General features: G+C 39.1%; 1 protein-coding gene across 1 annotated transcript in view; it reads left to right on the top strand.

Annotated features, from left to right (window-relative positions):
- CDC20B (cell division cycle 20B) overlaps positions 1–19,739 on the top strand; it is a 43,602-nt gene extending 23,863 nt beyond the window's left edge. Inside the window, exons 7-15 of the mRNA XM_077772968.1 lie at positions 239–369; positions 4,942–5,035; positions 6,854–6,970; positions 9,281–9,477; positions 11,006–11,100; positions 13,347–13,572; positions 15,433–15,558; positions 16,039–16,156; positions 19,515–19,739. Of these exons, the coding sequence (XP_077629094.1) occupies positions 239–369; positions 4,942–5,035; positions 6,854–6,970; positions 9,281–9,477; positions 11,006–11,100; positions 13,347–13,572; positions 15,433–15,558; positions 16,039–16,156; positions 19,515–19,660 (1,250 nt within the window). The 3' untranslated portion in view covers positions 19,661–19,739. The remainder of the gene's footprint in view (positions 1–238; positions 370–4,941; positions 5,036–6,853; positions 6,971–9,280; positions 9,478–11,005; positions 11,101–13,346; positions 13,573–15,432; positions 15,559–16,038; positions 16,157–19,514) is intronic.

Below are 19,739 nucleotides of genomic sequence, written 5' to 3'. Positions count from 1 at the left end.
TGCAGTTGGAATCAGGTCTTTAATCTTGGCATTTCCTACAGAGACCACTGAGGCAGTGCTCACTTATGACCCTGGCATTCTGGATAAGGCCCTGTGCCGATCCTCCCTCTTTAACCCCCCTCTCCCAGAATTTTAGAGAGATCTGGGCCTGTTGTGAAAGACACCATGGGTTGATTTCCAACCAAAGTGATTATCTTGTTTTGAAAAACAAATTAAAAACTAAATGTTTTTCTTGCAGGATCTTACAAAGAACCACTGAAGACCCCCATCAAAGGGAATTTTGAAACAAATAACTCTGCTCTCCATTTTTGCAAGGCACCTCATGCACTGGACAGAGGTTGGAATGAAAACATTGCCTCAAAAGGCCAGGTAGGTGAAGAGAAAAAATTGAAACTCTCATATTCTGACAAGCTCAGACAAATGAGTTCCAAATGTGAAGAAAGACCTGGCTTAGTCACTCTTACAAGTCAGTAAGAAAATGATGGTTTTCTGATAGAAAAAATGAGTGAGTGAAGGGGCACTTTGTAAAGAAATATAATACCTGATAAATATACAAGTTTTGTTAGTCTCAATCAAAAAAGTGAAAATGAGACATCAAAGAGGAAAAGATTAATATGACGGGATACTATATACAGAAAACACTGAAGAGTCTACCAAAAAAACCACTAGAACTGATACATGAATTAAATGATGATATAGGATATAAAATAGGTATACAGAAATTGGATGCAATTCTATACATTAATAATGAAGAAGCAGAAAGAGAAATTAAGAAAACAATCCCATTTACAATTGCACCAAAACAGCAAGATAGATACCTAGGAATAAACTTAACAAAAGAGGTGAAAGTTCTGTACTCTGAAAACTATAAAACACCAATGAAAAAATTGAAGAGGACACAAAATGATATGCCATGCTCATGGATTGGAAGAAGAAATATTGTTAAAATGCCTATACTATACGAAGCAATCTCCAGTTTTAACGCAATCCCTTTCAAAAGATCAACAGCATTTCTCACAGAACTAGAACAAACAATCCTAAAATTTGTGGGGAACCACAAAAGACCCTGAATAGCCAGGGCAAAAATGAAAAAGAATAAAACTGGAGGTATCACAATCCCAGATATCAAGATATACTACAAAGCTGTAAAAATCAAAACAGTAAGGTACTGGCACAGTATAGACAAACAGATCAGTAAAACAGACCAGAGTCCAGAAATAAACTCACAATTATATGGTAAATTAATTTCCAACAAAGGAGGCAAAAACATGAAATGGGAAAAAGAAAAACCCTTCAACAAATGGTGTTGGGAAAACTGGACAGCTACATGCAAAAGACTGAAACTGGACCACTTTCTTATACCATACACAAAAATACACTCAAAATGAATTAAAGACCTAAATTTGGTTCCTAAAGGTATACAATTCCTAGAAGGAAACATAGACAGCAATCTCTTTGACATTAGCTGAAGAAATGTTTTTTTTTAGATATGTCTCCTCTGGCAAGGGAAACAAAAGCAAAATTAAGTTACTGGGACTACACCAAAATAAAAAGCTTTTGCACAGTGAGGGAAACCATCAAAAAAAATCAAAAGGCAACCTATCAAATGGGAGAAGATATTTGCAAAAGGTATATCTGATAAGGGATTAGAATCCAAAAAATATAAAGAACTTCTATGATTCAACAGCAGAAAATCAAATAATCCAATTACATGAAAAGACATGAATGGGTATTTTTCCAGAGAAGTCATACAGATGGCCAAAAGACATATGAAAGCATACTCAACATTACCCATCATCAGGAAACACAAATTAAAACGACAATGAGATATCACTTCACACCTGTCAGAATGGCTAAAATCAAGACAAGAAATAACAAGTCTTGGTGAGGATGTGGAGAAAAGGGACCCTCGTTTCCTGTTTGTGGGAATGCAAACAGGTTCAGGCACGTGGAAAACAGCAAAGACATTCTTCAAATAATTAAAAATAGGGGTGCCTGGATGGCTTATTTGGTTAAGTGTTGGGCTCTTGCTTTCGGGTCAGCTCATGATCTCACGGTTTCTGAGTTTGAGCCCCATGTAGGGCTCTGTGGTGACAGTGCAGAGTCTGCTGGGGTTTCTCTCTCTCCCTCTCTCTCTGCCCCTCTGATGCTCATGCTCTCTCTCTAAAAATAATTTAAAAAATAGAATTACCATAGGATCCAGTAATTCCACTACTGAGTATTTACCCAAAGAAAACAAACACTCTAAGTCAAAAGTATATATGCACAACTATGTTTATGGGAGCATTATTTACAATAGCCAAGATATGGAAGAACCCAAGGATTCATCAATAGATGAATGGATAAAGAAGACGTGGTATCTATATGTACATATAAAGAAACAAACAAAATATATATACATATACATACAATGGAATATTGCTCAGCCATAAAAACGAATGACATTTTGGGGCACCTGGGTCACTCAATTGGTTAAGCATCTAACCCTTGATCTCAGCTCAGTTCATGATCTCACTGTTCATGAGTCTGAGGCTCATGTTGGGCCCTGCACTGACAGGTAGAGTCTGCTTGGGATACTGTCTCTCCTTCTCTTTGCTGTTCTTCCATTCTCTTGTGCTCTCTTTCTCAAAATAAAGAAATAACCTTAAAAAAAAGTCATTTCACCTTTTGAAATGAGATGCAGCCCAAGAGTATAATGCTTAGTGAAATAAGTCAAGGAAAGTGAAATACCGTATGATTTCAGTCATATGTGGAATTTAAGAAACAAACAAACAAAAGAACAAAGAAAAAAAGTGACAAACAAAGAAACAGACTCTTAACTATAAAGAACAAACTGATGGTTACAGTGTTTGGGATATATATCTTGCTAGAGGAACAATATCATGAATGTAAAATTGAATTATTTGACATCATATGCAAATTGAAAACAAATATCTTAGAGCAGGTCTTTTCTTGAGTGCTAATACTGTTGGTTAAGGGTTTGGAAGTGCAGACGGTTAGAGAGTTCTAAGTCACTGGGGAAATGTTGACTTTATGTCCAGGTCAGGTTATTAGCACCGTTGCCCTTCCACACTCCACTTCTTGCCTTGATCTTCAGAACTTCCTTTTACTCTCTCCCTTAGGCTCTATAGTAACTGGTGGGAGTAAGTAGGTGGCTCTGTGTGGTCACAATGATGTTGGCAAATTACCGTTATTACAGCAATTGTAATCCAATCAGAACATGTCTCAGCATCACTGGAAAACCTGAGAAGGGGAGAATGGAAACCGTTTGACTATTTTATGTAAAGCATTTGTTGTCATGACTAGTTAGAAATCAAACAGCATTAGTAGTGTCAATACAGTGAGGTCCTTCACAGTGACAGTAAATGTGTGTCATCACGTGGTCCTCAAGGTCATGTGAGGTGTGTTTCTACAACAAGGGCCTGCATAGCTAGAGAGATGTTCATAATTATGATATATAGTCAGCTTTATGCCAAATTGTTCATTAAATTAATAAATAGATCTTACCTAGGGTAGAGCACCCTTGGGTACATCAAATAGAAGATTACGTGCTAGGCAATGTCTTGGGCAGCTTTGTGCTGACTATAGATTCTGAAGAAGTCAATCTCTGAGGAGTTACATCAATTTTAGGAATGTTATTTGTTATTAGCAGTTCTCAACTGGGGGTGATTTTGCTCCCTAGGGGACATTTGACAATGTCTGAAGGCATTTTTGATTACTGCAACCTAGCAAGAGGGCGTCTAGTAGATAGAGAATGGGATACTGCTAAACGTCGTATAATGGACAGAACAGCCCCCACAATAATAAATTATCTACCACCAAATGCCAGTGGTGCTGAAAATGGGAAACCCTGCTTTGGACTGAATTGTTCTAATTTGACTACCTAAAAATCCATGATTCATTGACTGGCAATGCCTATTATGTGACATGATATCTGCAAAGAAAACCAAAATCTCAAAATGATGCTTGTGAGAGAGATTTCTGTGTGAATTATGGTGATCCTGTGATTGCTTTACATGTAAGATGAAATATATTATCATGAAGGAGAAGAAAAGGAATCATCTCTGCTTTACCTGTTCACTAAAATGTTTTTATAAAATTCCTGCAAGTACTTTTCTTTATACTTCTAGTAATTTTCTTATCTGTTTCTGATTGAAGTTGGAGGTAAGAATGTCAGAAGTGCTTTTTATAAGGGTTAATATCCAGAATCTATAAGGAACTCACCAAACTACNAAAAAAAAAAAAAAAAAAAAAAAAAAGAAGTGCTTTTTATATACTGGCCCAAAGAAACAGCAATCAGATTTCATGGAAACTGAGCCAAGTTACTTAAGATCTCAGTGATTTGGTATTCCCATTTCTAATAGGTAAAGGTGTTAATGGAAAAAGACCTTTATGCTGATTAGTTCAATCCCAACATATCACAGATAAAGAAAATTAAGACTCCAAGAAATTCTCAGTTACAGACTGAAAGAACACCTCCAGGTTGAATACTGAGAGGCATCTTTTGATAGAAATCTTCCTTGAAAAAGTAGCCTTAACATACATTCAACTTTATTATCTTGGGGAGGTCTTTCAGTTTCACAACGTACTAGAAATATCATGACATTTCAGTTCTTGCAGGCTTTGAAGATCTCACTGGCCTTTAGTTGGTTTGTGGGCTAAAAAGATTTTTAGGCTAGAAGAATAAAGAAGACTTTATTCTATCTGAGTAATACCTGCCCTATGGAGTTGTTGGGGAGATTAGAAATAATACATGTAAAATGCTCAGCACTGTATTAACTACACAGTGGTTAGGTAGTAAATAAAGCAATTGTAGTGTTGGTTTTGATAATGTGGAAACTTTGAACTTCCTGGTGAATTATTGGCTTAACACGATGTCACACATAACAGCTGAGATGTACAAATATGTTTCTAAAGAAGTATTCATTTGTTTGTTTTCAGAAATGCCTAAACCAACTATTTTCGACCCAGAAGGTGTCTCAGTGGGTTAGTGGGAAAATGCAGCTATGTGAGCAATCCCAGTGTGTTTGGAAAGGTATGGGGCAAGATTTTGTTTGTCCTTCTTTCCTACCCTTCTCTCTCCCTGCCTTCTTCATTTCTTTTTTTTTATACTAATCAACATAATTATAAAATTTAGGCAATTCTCTCTCCCTGCCTTCATCATTTCTTCCTTAGTCTTCTTTATCCTTCACTAGTGGATGGACATTTGGGCTGTCTTCATGGTTTGGGTCTTGTTGATAATGTTTACAACTATTTTCTAAGTAATATTTGTTAACTGCTGTCTCTTCAGATTTTAGACTTTATCATAACTTTCTAGCATAGTAGATAATAACTTAGTTCTCCTGCCTCATTTACCTCCCTCAATCTACTTATATCCCATTTCTGAAAAGTAAACAACTCCTCACACAGTTGAAAATCTGCATATAACTTTTGACTCCCCCCAAGCTTAATTGCTAATAGCCTATGGTTGACTGGAGGCCTTAATAATATAGACAGGTGATTAACACATCTTTTGTATGTCATATGTATTATATACTATATTCTTATAATAAAAGTATGCTAGAGAAAATAAAATGTTATTAGGAAAGTTATAAGGAAAAGAAAATACATTTATAGTACAGTGTGTATTTATAAAAAACAATCCGCATATAAGTGGACCATGGCAGTTCAAACCCATGTTGTTTAAGGGCCAAGTGTATTCATTTTAAAATCTAAACTCTTAGTAATTTTCAAATATGTAATCCAGTATTATTAACTGTTATTGCCATGCTCTACATTACATCCCTATGACTTACTTATTTTGTAACTGGGAGATTTGTACCTGGTTTTTAAAAAACCTTTATTGGCAGTGCCTGAGTGTTTCTAGTAAGCTTGCAGTTTTGCCTACAACTTCAGGTCTTCACAGCTAACACCAAGGCTGGAAGTATTAATCTACTTCTCGATATAGCATTATGAAGCTCTTGCACTTTTATCCGAAGGCATGTGGTCTTAGAAACCACCAATTACCTGGGTGGGCACAACATCTATGTCATTCTTAGTTTGATCACAAGCCAAGCGGTTGTACAGATGAAAAGACAGTGGCCTGTGGTTTAGACTTAGTTGGGTCTTTTGATGAGAATTTCAACTGAGCCCAAGATATGACCCCGACCTCAGATATTCATGGGTAAAAATAGCCAAAAATAAGTCTGCATGCTCTGGTACAAAACCAGTGAGACAAAGAGTTGAAATAAATGAGCCAACAAATGTTTATGGACAAAGACTCAGAAGAGTGGTTGTATCTATCAGGTAACTGTTGATGTGATTGACAAGTGGATATGCAAAAATTACTTTGATTTAAAATTTTTAAAAATGTTTATTTATTTTTGAGAGACAGAGAGAGACAGAGCATGAGTGGAGGAAGAGGAAAGAGAGAGGGAGAGACAACTTGAAGCAGGTTCCAGGCTCCGAGCTGGGCTTGAATCCACAAACTGCGATATCATGACCTGATCCGAACTCTGACACTTAACCAAGCCACTCAGGTGCCCCCAAATTACTTTGATTTTAAAATCTCAAGTGATAGACTAAATATTCAAAGTATGATATAATGTTTCTGTGTGCTTCCCACAAGATCTGTTGTTACATTGCGGTCTGTCACTCATGTGCTTTTTATTTTAAAATGCCGTGAAATATTTAGAAAAATTTTTGTTTCAATGAATACTGAAGTCTTCCTTTCTCCTTTCCTTCTCCTGCAACTTGTAATTCAGTTTTATCATGACAACGACTTTCCTTATCACTGTTCTCTCTTAATCCCTGCAAGGGTAAGTATTATGTTCCCGGGATCATAAAGACGTGCAGAGGTGTTTGTTTCTTGTAGGCTGCAGAGATGAAGTCAGAGATGAATCCTTCCATCTCAGAAGATTCAATGGTATAAACTATTCCATACTCCAGCCAGAGGTGAAATTTCATCTAACTGGTCTTCGAAATGACTATTGTAAGTTATTGTTTAACTAAAAAGTTGATGTGACAAATTGTATCCATCGCGGTGGCACAAACTTGAAATTTGATCCTGGAAGAGCCTGATGGTCCTTGGGTCTCATGTCCCAAAGCTGCACCATCCAAACATGTTAATATAGTTTGCCTTCTCCTGGGCAATTTTCATGTTTGCAATGGGTACTGTTGGTGTCGGGGAGGGAGCATGAGAAATATATATTTTACTGTATTAGAATGAGCTGAGAAAATAGTGGCCTATTCTTATGCATATATTTTAAACATAGATAAATGCAATGAGTCAAACAGCCACAGGGGGTCTTCTCATCATGTGCCTACCTTATAATCTTGCTGAGAAGACAGGACTAGCTCACATGGAACTTCTACCGACATGCCAGTGCAGAATATACATAAGGAATTGTGGGATGAAGGGAGCTATAAGGACTATAAGTAGTCAGTGATCTTTGGATCTTTGTCTAGAAAGACTGTGGAGATAATCAGGCTCGAGCTGGGTCTTGAAAAATGGGTAGGACTTGGAGGGGTGGAGAAAATAATTTTTTTATGTTTACTTATTTTTGAGAGAGAGAGAGACAGCATGACAGGGAAGGGGGCAGAGAGAGAGAGGGAGACACAGAATCTGAAACAGGCTCCAGGCTCTGAGCTGTCAGCACAGAGCCTGATGTGGGGCTTGAGGCCACGAACCATGAGATCATGACCTGAGCCGAAGTTGGAAGTTTAACTGACTTAGCCACCCAGGCGTCCCTTGTTAGGATACATTTTAGAATGTGGTCATACAAATATGGTTTCTTTTGGCAGTTAAAGAGTTCTTATAGAATAAGGGGGAGAATACTGCTAGGAACTTTCAGGTATCATGTATAAGCCAGTGACCATTTCTTCTAGATACACGTAGTTGGGTGGTATTTTGGTTAGAAATGATGGTGGTATCTATTGCATAGATATCGTACATTCAAGGATGTCTCCATAAGAGTTATGTGCTTTCTCCTTATGTTTATTGCAATATTATTTACAATAACCAAATTGTGGAAGCAGCCCAAGCATCCATCAATAGATGAATGGATAAAAAAGATGCGAGATATATATCTCTATATATCTCTACGTGATGAAATATTATTTACCCATAAAAAGGAATGATACCTTGCCATTTACAATAGCATGGATGGATGTAATGCTAAGTGAAATAAGTCAGTCAGAGAAAGACAAACACCATATGATTTCACTCATGTGTGGAATTTAAGAAAACAAGGGGCGCCTGGGTGGCTCAGTTGGTTAAGCATCTGACTTCAGCTCAGGTCATGACCTCACAGTTTGTGGGTTCGAGCCCCGCATCGGGCTCTGTGCTGACAGCTCAGAGCCTGGAGCCTGCTTCAGATTCTGTGTCTCCCTCTCTCTCTGACCCTCCCCTGCTCACGCTGCCTCTCTCTCTCTCTCTCTCAGAAATGAATAAATCATTAAAAAAAAAAAAAGAAGAAACAAAACAAATGAACAAAGGAAAAAAGAGACAAATCAAAAACCAGACTCTTAACTACAGAGAAGAAACTGATCATTACCAGAGGGGAGGTGGGTTGGGAGATGGGTGAAACAGGTGAACGCAGTTAAGAGTACATTTACTGGGGCACCTGAATGGCTCAGTCGTTTCAGCATCCAACTTTGGCTCAGGTCATAATCTCATGGTTTGTGAATTTGAGCCCCACGTTGGTCTCTGTACTAACAACTCAGAGCCTGGAGCCTGCTCCAGATTCTGTGTCTCCCTCTCTTTATGCCTCTCCCCTGCTCATGCTTTGTCTCTCTCTCAAAAAATAAATAAACATTTAAAAAAAGAGTACACTTACTGTTATTAGTACTGAGTAATGTGTAGAAATGTTGAATCACTATATTGTACATCTGAGACTAATATAACACTGTATGTTAACTACATTAAAATTAAAAAACAAAAAATGAAGGGTCAGATAATTTCAATGAAAAAATTTATGAACTTTTAATTTTTATTGATTTGTTAGAGAAGATACATGTATGGTAATAATAGATGAAACTTGCAAGTTCTCTAAATGACTCTAAATACATATATTTAAGTGTAAATAGTAAGCATTATTACTTCTAACACTGTGAATCTTGACACAAAGTTGTAGGGTTTTTTTTTAATTTCTAATGATCTGCTTGCATACGTGATTCTATTTTCCAACTGACTATGGGAAAGGTATTAAATTTGTTCATCTATCTATAAAAAAGTTGTCTATTTGAAAATTATTTTTGTTTGGCTGAGTAATTACCCTAATATGAACTTCTTTTCTTATAGATCTGAATATTCTAGATTGGAATTTTCAAAATCTGGTTGCTATAGCCCTTGGAGCCTCTGTGTACATCTGGAATGGGGAAAACCACAATAAGATTGAAAATATAGACTTAACTCTCAATTGTAACTATGTATCTTCTGTGTCCTGGATAAAAGAGGGAACCTGTCTGGCAGTTGGCACCAGCGAGGGCGAAGTACAAGTAATGGATGGGTTTTTTTCTCCAAATATGCTCTGTATAATTGCTAGATGTCTAAAATTAACATTTAATAGTAAGTTAATACACAATAGAGAAACTGTATTAGTTGTGGCACTTGAAACTATGGAGAGTGGGGTGCCTTGGTGGCTCAGTTGGGTAGGCGTCACACTCTTGATTTTGGCTCAGGTCATGATCTCATGGTTCATGAGATCTGAACTGTGCTGTCAGCACAGAATCCCTGCTTGGGATTCTCTCTCTCTCTGCCCCTCACCCACTCACATACGTATATATTCTCTCTTTCTCTCAAAATAAATACATAAACTTAAAAAAAAAAAAGAAACTACAGAGAGTGAGAGGATATACCATTCTGGTTCTTTTCTGAATGTCATTTAATGAGNCTAATTTGACAATAAACTATTTGTAAAAAAAAAAAAAAAAAGAGAATACTCTAGATCATGACCTGAGCTGAAATAAAGAGTCAGATGCTTAACCACCCAGGCAACTCTATATTTACCTTTTTAAAAATCTTTTCTCTCTCTTTTTGAGTTAAAATTGGATTTGTAGACACCCCAGTGTTAGGACGTTGGAGAAAGGGAAGATAACCTTCAGTTTTTCTTTCTCACCTCAAGCCATGATCAGGAGTAGAGTTACTTAAAAAAAGTGAATTTTTTCTCTGATAGGCTCTCTGAAGTGGGAATTTACCCAGTTTCAATCTATCTAATTTCTCATGTATTTTTAAAAAAATTTTTAATGTTTATTTATTTTTGATAGAGACAGAGTGAAAGTGGGGGAGCAGCAGAGAGAGAGGGAGACACAGAATCTGAAGCAGGCTCCAGGCTCTGAGCTCTCAGCACAGAGCCTGATGCAGGGCTTGAGCCCACCAACTGCGAGATCATGACCTGAGCCGAAGTCAGACGCTCAACCAACTGAACCACCCAGGGTCCCCTCATGTATTATTATTATTATTATTAGCAATAGTGTAAACAATATTTCCCATGTGTTCAATGACTTTTGAGGGCCATAGATGGCACTCACTGCTTTCTCACCTCTGCAGTGATATTGGATGCTATTAAGGTTATATCATGATTTTTTTCTGATAACAAAATTCTCTTTCTCATATGGGTCAGAATATCATGTATAGTGGCAGAAAAGGAGCTTCTCAGCCTGTCGGTGGATTTCCAGATATGAAATTCCCACAATTTAGAAGAAACTAAAAGTATGAAAGCCATTTTCGACATGTGGTTGCCCACTGAATTCACCTGGGGAGCTTTAAAATAAAAGTTATATCCACAGATTCTACCTCTATCATTAAATCAGAATGGCTAGCATCCATAGCACCTTCCCTAGGTGCTGGAGTGTACAGGCAGTGTTGAGAAATGCTGCCCAGGGTTAAAGGTGATGACTGAGCTTTCCCTTAGTACAACGACTGGCTCTATCAACATTAATTGGCTATCAGGACTTTGAGAAAATAGTGGGCTGTGGAAAAGTCAACACTATATAACTCTGCTTGTTAATTTTTTTTTTTTTTAAGCTATGGGATGTGGTAACTAAAAAGCGGCTGAGAAATATGCTCGGTCATTTGTCTGTGGTTGGGGCTCTGAGCTGGAACCACTATATCCTTAGCAGGTAAGAAGCATCTTATTGCAACCAATTATATTTGTATCATCAAGGGATTATAGGGGCTGAGTGAACAGAACTGTAATGTTTGAAACCAAAATCAAAACCAACCAAAATTAAACAGGCTATTAGTTAGTAGCAGTTATCACCCTACCCTCTCAGATATTCTGATCTTCTGGTGATGTGAGTGGTGCAGGGGCCACAGGTACCATGGTGGCTGTGGGCCTACACCATATGCTAGTACTGGAAAGTGAGGCTCAGGATTCGCTACATTGTTCAGATAAACATGTAAAACTCTGTTTAAGCAAAAAGTTTCTCTGTACCAAGTAATACCTACTAGAGGGATATTTTGTTGAAAGCAAGTATTTATTCCTATCAAGATCAATAATTTGGAATATGTTAAGCTTTCTGAGGTACATTTCCAGTTCATAGACCCACAGATGTCAGAGCTGGAAGGAAACTCATAGGTAAGTCAATTCCATGGTTCTCATACTTGAGCATGCATCAGCATCACCTGAAGGGCTCCTTAAAAGCACAGATTGCTGGCGTCCGGGAATTTCTGATTCAGTAGGTCTGAAGGTGCGCTGATAATTTGTATTTCTAATTTCCAAAGAGATGCTGATGCTTTATCATTTCTGAAAACTACTGGTTAATCTAACTACTTCTTTTTAACCAGAAAAGTTAGGTGACTTGTCCTAATGATCCTACATCATTGATCTAAATACATATTGCTTTTAATAATTGCCATTCATCTTTTTACTGTAGTTTTTTAAATGTTTATTTATTTTTGAGAGGGGAGGTGGTAGGGAGGGATGGAGAGAGAGGGGGACAGGGGATCTGAAGTAGGCACTGTGCTGATAGTGGAGAGCCCAATGCGGGGCTCAAACTCAGAATCATGAGATCACAACCTGAGCCAAAGTCAGATGCTTAACCGAATAAGCCACCCAGGTGCCCCTATACCACAGTTCTTAAGATAGGTTTAAATTAAATAAATTCCAAAGCCTCTTTATAATTTCTTTAAGTGGCTAAGATATACATATGAGATTTTAATACCTTGTGTTTATAAACCCAACTTAAAAATACTTAAACAAAATACCATATAAAGGGCTAATCATTTACTGTGAGAAGTTGTTGTAGTGAGGTCAGTTCTATATTTGAATTCCTTTCAGTCTGCATTGTTTAAGTGTAGTTTTAAGTGTAGTCTGCATTGTTTAAGCGTAATTTTATTATCCATGAGGAAAATGAACAGATTCTTATAATAATAGCAGTGAACATTTTTGGAGTACTGTATGCCAGGCTTGTACTCGTTACGTGTGTAATTGTGTTTTAATCCCTGCAATAATGCTATAAAGTGTTTTCTAACCTTCCCCCTGCACTTTTCTTAATGAAGAAATGAAGACACTAGCCTGAGGCCACATGGTTAGTAAAAGCCTTTGAACCCACATTGTCTGGCTGCAGAGCTCGTATTGTTCACCAGAATGCTAAGTGTGGTGCCTGAATAGTTTTTAAATATGATACTGGATTTTGAGAAATTTCAGAAATAAATAAAGGCAGTTATTTACTTGCTCCTTGGAGAATATTAAATTCATTCAGAAAGAGTTCATTAACTTTGATAGAGTGGTAGGATCTTTACCATTTTGGATCCAAATCACTAAGAGTAGATATTATCCACTGATTTTGAATCATACTGCAGTTTTCTGTGACAATCAGATAGTTTTATACCCTTTTTAGATATTGTAGCATTAAAAAAACTAATAATGGATTTGTAGCTTAATAGAAAGAGGACACAATACATTTCTATGTTTGACATTTTACTATGAATATATATATTTACTAAAATATATTTAGTATATATACTAAAACCATTTCATTGGCACAAGAGGAAATATTCTGAATTCCAGGAAGGTATTATTTCCTAGGTTTGGTACATAAACTCATCCCTGAAAAGATATGGTAATCTTTCCCATAGCTGCCTGCATCCTAGCAAAGCCATTAGAAGTATCTATAAAAGGATATCCTCTCGATATCCAGATTTGAAACTCTGCCACACAATTTTTTTTTCACTTGTGAAAACAATCACCCAGGCAGAATGCTCTATCCTTATTAACCCAAAGAATGTTCAAAACCTGTGCTGTAAATCTGTCCTGAGGGGTCTCTTGGTAGTGTGAACTATGCTTTCCTTCATGTTTTCAAATGCTTATTAGCAACAGGGTTCAAGTTTTCTGTTAGAAACCTGCCCCTTTACCTCTGTGCAGTGGGTCGAGGCTGGGCCGTGTTTATCATCACGATGTCCGGGCAGCCCAGCATCACGTTGGAACAGTTCACCACCAACAAGCCGTGTGTGCTCTGAAGTGGTCCCCTGATGGCCGGCTGCTTTCCAGTGGCTGTAGTGACGGATTGCTGACTATATGGCCCAGTGACCTAGGTGCAAAAGCACACGTTCAACCACTGAAAGTCATACCCCAACCTACAGCAGTCAAGGTAAGGGAGCCAGTTGCTTTCCAAGTTGCTCTTTACTCAGAGATCACTGAGTATCCTTCGCACCTGAGAACAAAGCCATTAAGCCAGTGGTTTGAGATTTTCTTCACCCAGAATTTGTTTTGGATTTTGCCATTACTCTCCTCAAAGATAATCCTATTTATACCTCCCATGCATCAGATTTTGTGGTTTGTAAGTGACTGAAACCAGAGTTAAGCTTGAGCTTCAGCAAAAAAGTAAATATATTTTTTCTTACAACTGAGGAGTACCAGATACATACAGCTGTTTCAAATATTGTCTGGATCTAGGGCCTTAAATAATGTCATTAGAGTTCTCTCTCTGGCTCTTGGCTCTGCTGTCTCTGTTTCATTTCATTCTTTATTCAGAGTCCATTCTGTGGGCAAGATAGCTCTTATCGGCTATAAATTCAGATTCTCCCAGATGGAAACTGATGAAGAAGCTACCATTCCCTGTAACTTTGGTAGAAAAGTACCAGGCAGGACTCTGGTGTGAACTTGGACACATTCTCATCTTTCAACAGATAACTGCGGCCAGACAGATGGCTACACTGACTGGTGAGGCATGAGTCATGAGCTCACACCCATGAAAGAAAATCCATTACCAGAAGGAGGAGGAAGGGTGCTTCACGCTTAAGTCAATATTCCACCATGCTCTGCATAATATATATTTTTTATTTTTTATATCTTACTTCTAGTGGAAAAAAAAATCCATACTTTGATTCCTTTGGTGACATAGATGTATGTGTCGGCCTCAATCTAGTCCTAGGGTATTTATCAGTCATAGAGCAAAGAAATGGTTCTACTTTATTAACTATGAGCAAATTTATTGGAATGAGAACTTAAAAATGTATCATGAAGTTTCCTGATAGAGGGTATAATATATAGTACCTGCTGCTAAGGAATAGTAGTGGCCCAATACTCTGGCTTGTGGATTTTAATATCCACAGAACATTAAGAATGATTTTGGGTCCAAGTGGCCATTATTAATGATTTGAAAAAAAATCTAGGGAAAATGTATATAAAATATTCTGTCAGCAAATAAAATATAAAGCAAAATAAAGCAAACAGAAACCCAATACGTGAAAAATCCAAGCCAAGCCAAACAACGCCTTGTTGTCAGAAATATAATGAATTCAACCAAGAGTTTCTGAAACCTGAGCAAGCCAAGCTTGTGACAGCCTATCCCAGGATGGATCTATAGATTAGGATATACAGATAAATAAAGCTGACATTTGTTAGAACGTCCTTTAAAATGACCATTGGTCATCATTTCAATTATCAGTATAACTATGAAACACTAAATCTTATTTTTCAGAATTAACTATAGTCATTTATAAATAAGTGAGTCAGAGGCAGTTTTATTTCCTGAAAGGTATGAGGATTTGAAACACATGAGAGCTTTTGAGTTGCGAGCAATCATGTGTGGATCCCTTTTGTCTTTTCTTCTCTGGCCTAGAACCGAAAGACACAGGGAGACAAAGGAAAGAAAGGCTGCATTTCATAACCAGACTCTAGGGGCGCATGTCATCTACTCCAGCAGTGGATGTTTGCCCCACAGGACACATTTAGTGCAGGTTTTCGAACATATTATTGGGGGTGATTTTTCTTTGTTTAAAAATATTTGCAAGTGTTAGCAACATTTGAGGAAGGCACCTAACAGGTGATCCCCAGTACCTAGGAAGTAACCTCTAGGGATTGCCAGGGCTCCTGCCTTTCGATCAGAGGCCCAGGAGAGCTGTGGTGCGTGCAGACCTCTGGCACTTCGGCTTACCTGAGTGTGGCACATTCCCCAACTCACTTTCTCCAGGGCTGACTTGCCTGTGTGCTTATTTGAACTTTAAAGGCCGTGGATTGGTGTCCCTGGCAGTCTGCAGTCCTTGCTGTTGGAGGCGGAATGAAGGATGGACGCTTACATATCTTGGACATAAATACTGGGCAAACTACCCAGACCCCAAGTATGAACTCACAGGTAAATGTCTCTGCTGGAGCTCACCTTCACTCTGCTCTTCTAGAACCTTGTGAAAATGGTTCATCAGAGAGCCGAGGACTCAAACACACCTCTCTGTAACTTGCTGAGTCTATAGGGATTTCAGTTCTCAAGAGTTTCTCTCTGTAAAACCTTTATCTGTGAGTCAAAAGTTAATTTGTGTATCCTTTCCTCCCCAGCTTTTTTCCACATTTCCCCCTTTTTTTTTTCAGCACTGCTTTGACTGTGTGCTAGTCTACTTAAATTTGTGGGTTCCTTGCACTTAAACCTATTTGTATATTTAGTCCTTTGTTGCCTTGGGATAAACTTTCCTAGAACTAATGGCATTCCTCTAACACCCTAACCCCAGCTGCGGACTGGAGGATGCATGTGGACAGAGCACACCACCTAGAGTCAGTTGAAATACATTCATAATAAATCAGACATTGTCATAATTCTGTATTTTGGGGGCGATTATTACAGATTTGTTCCCTAATCTGGCTACCAAAGACAAAGGAGATTGCAAGTGGCCAAGGTATTCCTAAGAACGATGTGACTGTGTGGGCCTGTCCGGGTCTGGCCAGGTCGGGTGGATTTTTTGGTAAGTAAATAGGTGAGTAAAATGCCACGTGTCTATAGCTAAGTGAGGTGTCGTTAACAGGAAATGCCTTAAATGAAAGATTTTTCTCCTCTGGCTCTTTGAAGTAGATATTTTGTCAGAGGAGACAGGCCTACACCCACCCCACCTTGGCGCATGTATGAGTGTTTCTGAATTTGACTAAGATTTTTCATAACTTAAAACTGTCATGTTGGGGCACCTGGGTGGCTAAGTCAGTTGAGTGTCCAACTTCGGCTCAGGTCATGATCTCACAGTTCGTGGGTTCGAGCCCCGCGTTGGGCTCTATGATGACAGTAGCTCAGAGCCTGGAGCCTGCTTCTGATTCTGTGTCTCCCTCTCTCTCTGGTACTCCCCTGCTCATGCTCTCTCTCTCTATAAATATTAAAATTTTTTTTTTTTAATTGTCATGTCTTCTCCTTCTTATGAATACCTGTGTGGATGAAACAGGAATGATCAGGGACAGTTTCTAAACTGTGTTTTTGAACTCTGGAGTTGGTATTGTAAGTCATCTCACCTTACTTTGCAGAAGGACCAGCGGTGCTAGAACGTGTGGAAGGTAAAATAATGTGAGAAGGGCAAGATGTTGTTCTCTGAGGGAAGACCACTGAAGACCAAGAGGCTCTGGGGCTCACCTGCCCCTTCAAGTCAGGAAATGGCTCTTTCTCGGTGCAGTTCTAGAAACATTTATGGGGTGTTTCTTAAAAGGAATATCCCATGATGGAGAGCAAGACCTAGGCCTTGTCCTCAAGGGTCTTAAATCCTCTCAGGGACAATCTTGAATGTTCAAGGAGGCTCCTGGGTGAATAGGTATCCCCTTCCTACCCAGCCCTGGGAAATACGAAGATAGAAATGATGGTTGATGACGCAACAAAGTGTGGCATCCAATCTCTTGTAGCTTCTGATAACATTTCCTGTCTTCTTTCTCTTCACATACAACGTGTGTCCTTGTCAGTACCTGGGATTTATTTATTCATTATTTACTTAATGTGCATCTAGCATGTGTGAGGCACTTTTGGGGGGTGTTGGGAATATACATGTAAACAAGACAGACATTATCTTTGCCCTCATGGAGACTATACTTTTGTGGGAAGAAACAAGACAAAACCCCAAATATATACCATGTTAGATGGTGGTAATATGTTGACTCTGTTTGCAGATTCTGATCATGTTATTTGGCAACAAAAACCACCCTTCCCTGAAAGACTTCCTGTTTCTGCTGATCAGTCTGACTGGACCTCTGATTGGCCTCAGAATGACCTTTATATCTTTATATCGTGTGATTTGGTGAATACAGATGTAGGCAGTTCTTGATAGAGCTACCTGGGGGGCCAGCCATGAGTGTAGGATGGTCATGAGTTGACCCTTTGTATATTTCAAATCATAAGACATGCAGTTTACGGGATGTTTTCTGATAAGAGAAACATTTTTAATCAAGCCTTAAATCAAGGCTTTTTAATCAAGTTTTGATTCTTTACAAAACTACATTTCCAGTAGCTAGTTAGACCCTTCAGCCAGGTTGGGACATCTGATAGCCACTGGAGTAAATTTGCTGATATCTGGAATAAAGAATGAACTTAACCGGTACCTTTTCTTTTGTCTCTAGCTTTAACAAACTATAAATTCTTGGGGCACCTGGGTGGCTCAGTTGGTTGAGTGTCTCACTCTTGATTCTGGCTCAGGTCATGATCCCAGGGTCTTGGGATCGAGCTCCACATCTGGGCTCCGCACTGACCATGGAATCTGCTTGGGATGCGCTCTCTCTCTCCTTCCGCCCCTCTCCACTACTCACGCTCTGTCTCTCCCTCTAAATAAATTAAAAAAAAAAACATTTTAAAAAAGCCATAAATTCTTTAACATCTTTAATAATGCTTTGTGAATTGTTTTCATTGATATTAGACAGAATTCCAAAGAGTATATTTNTCCTAGCAGTGCTATTGCTGGGTCATAGGGGAGTTCTATTGTTAGTTTCCTGAGGAACCTCCACACTGTTTTCCAGAGGGGCTGTACCAGTTTACATTCCCACCAACAGTGTAGGAGGGTGCCCGTTTCTCCACATCCTCGCCAGCATCTAGAGTTCTCTGATTTGCTCATTTTAGCCACTCTGACTGGCGTGAGGTGGTATCTCAGTGTGCAAACCACATTTTCTTGATCCATTCGTCCGTGGATGGACACTTGGGCTCTTTCCATGTTTTGGCTATTGTGGAGAGTGCTGCTATGACCATTGGGGTACATGTGCTCCTGTGCATCAGCACTCCTGTATCCCTTGGGTAAATTCCTAGCAGTGCTATTGCTGGGTCATAGGGGAGTTCTATTGTTAACTTTTTGAGGAACCTCCACACTGTTTTCCAGAGGGGCTGCACCAGTTTACATTCTCACCAACAGTGTAGGAGGGTGCCTATTTCTCCACATCCTTGCCAGCATCTAGAGTTCTCTGATTTGCTCATTTTAGCCAGTCTGACTGAAGATGCCGTTACTTTTGAGGCCTTAGACACTAATTCTCATCTCTGATGCAATAGTATCTTCCATATGTGATATTTCTCAAAAATGTTTAGCAGAGTGGGTGTTACACAAATATATGTCATGTGGTTAGCATTAAGAAAATGAAATAGGATAAAATAGAATGGAAAAAATGTACAAGTAGGTATTATTTTGTGAAACTTTTGTTACACTGTGCAGTACACGTATGTGTCCAATACGCGGTCGCTACATAAAATGTAGTTTTGAACTGTGAGTTGTGGTCAGAAAGTTTGGAAAAAGGCTATTCTAGATTGTGGTCATGCCTTTCCTTAGTCTCACTCTGTTAACCACAGTCATGATTCTCTGGGGGGAAAATTCAGTTAGAGAAGCCTCACCCATTTAACTTCAGAAGAAAAGAAACTTACCATTGTCTTTCCCCTCAGCCGCCCAAAGTTGTAATTTACAAGCTTCGAAGGGGGAGCAGGTGACTTTCTGGCCTTTGATTTTGTCTCCTCAGTCCGTAGCACATGCATCGATACGCGGTCTCCTTTATCATGATGGCTGCATAAAGAAAACAAAACTGTAAGACAATACTTTTCTCTTGTCTCGGGCAGTTTCTGGTAATTTGTTACCGCAGCCCAAGGAAACTAGTACAAGGGGGGAAGAGGTCTGAAAGGGAAATGGCAAAGCAAAACCTCAGCCACTTCCGGGTACTGACCACAGTTGGCTCCGAACGTTGACCACAGCACAGGCTCCGTGGGAGCACGAGCTCCAAACATGGCAGGTTTGGGAGAAGCCTTCATCCTGCGATGGGATTTGGGGTCGCACCTCGGCGACGGCTCTTGTCATGTGAGATATGATCTGTCTTCCCTTCTTCCCACAGGCCACGGGGGCAGAGTGCTGCACCTGGCTTTGAGTCCAGACCAGACCCGAGTGTTTTCTGCTGCAGCTGACGGCACAGCCTGTGTATGGGACTGCTGCGAGTCATTCAGCCCCTCTGGGAGCTCCAGTTTCCTCACTTCGAAGTGAGAATGATGACATTGGCCTTGTCTTCTCCATGGGGTTGTGGTGAGGATCAAACAGGATAAAGTGCTTTTCCTGCGGTCAA

The sequence above is a fragment of the Crocuta crocuta genome, unplaced genomic scaffold (assembly GCF_008692635.1).
Source record: "Crocuta crocuta isolate KB4526 unplaced genomic scaffold, BGI_CrCroc_1.0 scaffold107, whole genome shotgun sequence".
Classification (NCBI taxonomy): Eukaryota; Metazoa; Chordata; class Mammalia; order Carnivora; family Hyaenidae; genus Crocuta; species Crocuta crocuta.
The sequence above is the reverse complement of the archived record's forward strand: the minus strand, read 5'-3'. Positions and strand labels throughout refer to the sequence as shown.